Here is a 5,393-nt window from a genome sequence, read left to right as displayed (position 1 = left end):
AACATCGATGAGAGAGAAACATCGATCAGCTGCCTCCTGCACACTCCCCACTGGGGATGTGCCCACAACCCATGTACATGCCCTTGACCGGAATCGAACCTGGGACCTTTCAGTCCGCAAGCCGACGCTCTATCCACTGAGCCAAACCGGTTTCGGCTGATTTTAAAACATACTTCAATGCTTCTGTTATCAAAAAGAAAACTCTAATACAGCTTTAGCCAGTTTGGTTCAGGAGATAGAGCACCAGCCTGTGAACTGAAGGTTCCCAGGTTCGATTACGGTCAAGGGCACATGCCAGGGTTGCCAGCTTGATCCCCACTACGGAACGTGTAGAAGGCAGCCCATCAATGATTCTCTCTCATCATTGATGTTTCTATCTTTCCCTCTATCTTCCTCTCTGAAATTAATAAAAAAAAATAAATAAACAACAAAATAAAAAACCTGTAATACAGACATTAAGAGAAATAATGAAGCAAGGTAGAATAAAAGGCCTATATAGACATGCTCCTGGAAAGGTCTTAAGATCTTCACCCAGGGTGCCTAAACCACAGATAAGAAAAGGATATTCTTTCCTTACCCCAGTAGCTCAGTTGTTTAGAGTGTGGTCCTCATACCAAAACATTGCAGTTTTGATCTGTACTGAGGGCACGTTAAAAAGTAACCAATGAATGCATAACTAAGTGGGGAATTAAATGTATCTCTCTCTCTCTCTCCCTCTCTCTCTCTTTCCCCCGGACCCCCGCCCACTCTCGCCCCATGGCTCTCTTCCTCTAAAACCAATAAAAATAAAGTATACAGTAGTGCTGGGTGTCTTTAAAGAACTCAATAAATGAACTACACATGCAACCTTAAATTGGAATGTTAACAGTATAAGATGTCACCAGTACCCAAGGTTGACATAAACATTCAAAGCAGTCACTATCCACGTCTCAATATCCCTCTCCACAAAATTAGCAAACCTCATCCTAAAATTGATATGAAATGACACAGGACACCAGGGAACCAAAACAAACATGGAAGACACAGTATAACCTTAAAGGCATCATGCTTCATTATTTTAAAAAACTATTTCAAAACTGATGTGACCCAACAGTTATCATCTACACATTAAGACACAGGTAAATAAAGGAGCACGTTAGGCCCTGACCAGTGTGGATCACGGTTAGAGCATCATCCTGTGCACGTAAGGGTGGCAGGTTCAAATCTCCTTAAAGGGCACATACCTTGGCTACAAACTGCCACCCAACCTGGGTTGAGGCTTGAGTAGAAGAGGGCCAGTCGATGTGTCTCTCTCACATGAATGTTTCCCACTCTCTCCCCCCTCCTTGCTTCCACCCTTCCACTCTCTCTGAAAAGCAATGGAAAAAATGTCCTCACGTGAGGATTAACAACTACAAAAAAGAAGCACTGTAGAATAAAGAGAGCCTACGTACAACTTCTCACCCATGAGGTAAAATAATCTTCTACAAGGGTACTTATACCACCAAAGAAGTAAAGCAGATTCTCACACATACGAATAGTGTTGACATACTTAGATGTCTATGTGTAAAAGAATGAGTGAAGTTGGACTGTAATTAAACACCACATACAAATATTAAACCGAAATGTATTAAAGATTGAAACATAAAGCTAATAAGTCAATCTATTAAATGACAAGTTACAGAAACGGTTTTGTTTTCAAATATATTTTTATTGATTTCAGAGAGGAAGGGAGAGAAAGTTTATTGATTTTTAGAGAGAGAGGAAGGGAGAGGGATAAAGAGATAGAAACATTGAAACATTAATATATTCACTGAATGCCTGCCTCCTGCATGGCCCCTACTGGAGATGGAGCCTGCAACCTGCTCATGTGCCCTTCATCAGATTCCAGCCCAGGACTCTTCTGTCCACAGGCTGACACTCTATCCACTGAGGCCATCTGGCTACGCCATGAAGAAAAGTTTTAATGATATTTGATTTTTTATTCTAGCACTAAGAGGAAAGGTAAGCAAAGCATAATAGTCAAAAGGCATTAAACCCCATGTAAAAATAACTTCACATTAAAGGAAATGGTCAGTGCGTTCAAAATAGAAGCAGGGAAATGGGAAAAAAGGTCTCCAAAGCATATTATCCGATTAGTAGTTAATATCTATAATATATACAGACCTTTTACAAGTCAACATGAAAAAAGTAACACAACTTTTAAAATGTCCAAAGCTATATGGTTAACTAATGTGTAAGATAGAAGGCAAGAACACACAATAGGGAACGACAGATTCTTCAAGAAGTACTGTAACAAAACAGGTACATGCAAAAATTATAAAATTAGACTCCATTAATAGGCCACTAACCAAAATGAAATCAGAATGGATTAACATCTAAAATTTGAAACCTGAAGCCAATGAAAACATTGGAAGAAATCATAGTCAATGAACTTTACCATCACTGTGAAAAATACTGGTTTGGGTTTATCTTTTCAGGCATACCAAAAAAGCTAAAAAATAAAGAAATGAGACTACAAAAGAATAAGTTTGGCATTCCAAAGAAACCACAGAGAAACAGCAACAACAAAAGCCTAGCAATGTTACATCCTCAAAAGCTAAAGATCCAAAATATATAAGGAAGTCATACAATTTAACTCCAAAAAGACAATATGATGGAAAAATGTGCAGAGGACCTAAATAGACATTTTCCAAACAGGATATAAAGATTTACAATAGAAATATTAAATGATGTTCAACTCATTCATCATCAGAGAAATGTAAATGGGCACCACCATCATATACAACCAAACACCTAACAGGATGTCAATCATCCATAAATCAATAAAAAAATGACAAGTATTACCAATTAAGTGGAAAAATGAGAACATTGATGCACTGTCAGCAAGATTATGAACACACTGGTGCAGCCACTAACAAAACACAATGATTTTCCAATATTTACTAAAGGTACCAGGAAACCAGTGATTCCATATCTGGCAATTTATATAGAGAACACATATGGTCATGGCACACATAAAAAAATCAATTAATGCCCAGCTGAAGTTTCTATCTCTCTCTAACTCGCCCTCCCTCCCTGAATTCAACAAAATCTTAAAAAATCAAAAAAGAAAAGAAAATGGAGTGTGAATTTTTATAGAGGCTTTCCCATTTGCAATCCAGACTGTACTCTAGCCAGAAGAAATGGTAGAATATTACAATATTCTAGAAAATGATTTTCTAAAATATTCTTTTCTGGTAGTACCTTAATAAGTGTAGACAACACGTAATGTGTGCAAACACTGGGTTCTTAATTCACATACATCAAAAAGCCTTTCTTTTATATCCCAAGGACCCCCAATTTGTTCCTTTTTAAAAAAATGTATTTTTTTCGTGGTTTCAGAGGGCAAGGGAGAGGGAGAGAAAGAGAAACATCAATGATGAGAATCACTGATAGGATATCCCCTGCACGCACCCACTGGGGAGCGAGCCGGCAACCCTGCCATTGGCCTTGACCAGAATCAAACCTAGAACCTTTCAGTCTGCAGACCAGTGTTCTATCCACTGAGCCAAACGAGCTAGAGCTCAATTTGTTCCTTGAGAGCAAGCATCTAACACAGAAAACAGAAGCCCCTTGAGATGTTAAAATAATAAAGGAAAACCCTGCAGGTGAGGAACTCGGGAAGGGGTCATCCTCACCCAGGGAGGCCAGGTTGCTGCAGTTCTCCACCATCACCTCCAGGTACAATTTCCGCTGAGCTGGGTCCAGGCATTTCCACTCCTCCTGAGAGAAATGTATGGCCACATCCCTAAAGGTCAATGGTCCCTGAAAGAAAATATTTACCAAGAGGTCACCAGAAGAGTTCATAATGTCATGTAACATTAAAACAGTCTTAGGAGAAGAGGTTGGGACCTACAGGAGTATCCTGAATCACCTATAGATCACTTTCTTGATATGTAACTTTCCTTGATATGACTTTGAACACTGACAAATGAGGATGACATATGTCAACAAATCCTAGATATAGACTTACCTTTATAGGAAAAAAAACTTTAAAATTAAGGTAAAGCCCTGGCTAGTTTCTCTCAGTGGATACAGTGTCGGACTAGGCACTTAAGAGTCCCGGCCTGGGGACTGAAGGGTCCCAGGTTCGATTCCGGTCAAGGGCATGTGCCTTGGTTGAGGGTAAATCCCCAGTGGGGGGTCTAAAAGAGGCAGCTGATCGATGTTTCTCTCTCATTGATGTTTCTCTCTATCCCTCTTCCTTCCTCTTGGTAAAAAATCAATAAAATATATTTTAAAAAAAAAAAGAGTCCCGGGATTGCCCTAGCCGGTTTGGCTCAGTAGATGGAGTGTCGACCTGCGGACCAAAGGGTCCCAGGTTCGATCCTGATCAAGGACACTTGCCTTGGTTGCAGGCTCCTTGGGCCCTGGCTCTGGTCAGAGGCAACCAATCGATGTGTTTCTCTCACATCCATGTTCTATCTGTATTTCCCTCTCTCTTCCACTCTCTCTAAAAATCAATGGAAAAATATCAGATGAGGATTAATAAATAAAATAAAATAACATAAAAACTAGTAAAAAAGAAGAGTCACAGGATTAACTCTTGTTGTTCGATCCCCAGTAGGGGGTGAGCAGGAGGCAGCCGATCAATAATTCTCTCTCATCATTGATGTTTCTCTCTCTCTCTCCTTTATTCTCAAATATCAAAAATAATATTTTTTAAATAAATAAATAGTAAAATAATGGTATGGACACAGGCATATAGATTTCTGAATGCTGTGTTTGCATTGCTCAGGTTCAGTGGTGTATATTTTTCAGCTGGAAATGTCATGCTCGCTTGGAAGTATATGGACTTCTTCTCAAGTGTGAAGTAGACCACAACAAAATGAACTTCTGTACAGACATAGACTCTGATCCAGGTTCTGAGATGGGGCCTGTGTTTTCCACATGTGTCACAAGATCACTTTTTACCTGTGATGCCAATATTTCGGTATCATGTGCCATACATTTGAATACTAAGAAAAAGAAAACACAAGAAAAAATTCATATGGAACTCTGAACTAAAAAAGATTTGTTAATGGAATTCAGCACGCAGGCCTTCTTTCTCAGAGGGCCAGGAAGTCTTATCCCAAATTTGGGAGACAAAGGACTGGAAAAAGTATAAATAAAGAGAGTTTCCTCCATATTGGGGGGCCCAAAATTTGAAAGACACATTTTTCTCTGGGCCTCCACAAAATCCTATCTAATAAAAGAGAAACATGGTAATTGGAATACAACCGCTACCCTTCCCATTGGCTAATCAGCGAGATATGCAAATTAACTGCCAGCCAAGATGACGGCCGGCAGCCAGGGAGCTTGAAACTAACATGAGGCTTGCTTGCTTCAGTGATGGAGGACTCCAAGGTTCCCCGACTGCCACTGCAGGCCTT

General features: G+C 39.7%; 1 protein-coding gene across 1 annotated transcript in view; it reads right to left on the bottom strand.

The window, feature by feature from the left end:
* The window catches only part of LOC102761424 (zinc finger protein 626-like), a 35,977-nt gene that overhangs the window by 5,371 nt on the left and 25,213 nt on the right, over positions 1-5,393 (bottom strand). The window contains 1 exon segment of the mRNA XM_015568637.1: positions 3,660-3,786. Coding sequence (XP_015424123.1) covers positions 3,660-3,786 — 127 coding nt within the window.

This window comes from Myotis davidii, unplaced genomic scaffold (assembly GCF_000327345.1).
Source record: "Myotis davidii unplaced genomic scaffold, ASM32734v1 scaffold965, whole genome shotgun sequence".
Lineage (NCBI taxonomy): Eukaryota > Metazoa > Chordata > Mammalia > Chiroptera > Vespertilionidae > Myotis > Myotis davidii.
This window is presented reverse-complemented; position numbering and strand designations above follow the sequence as displayed.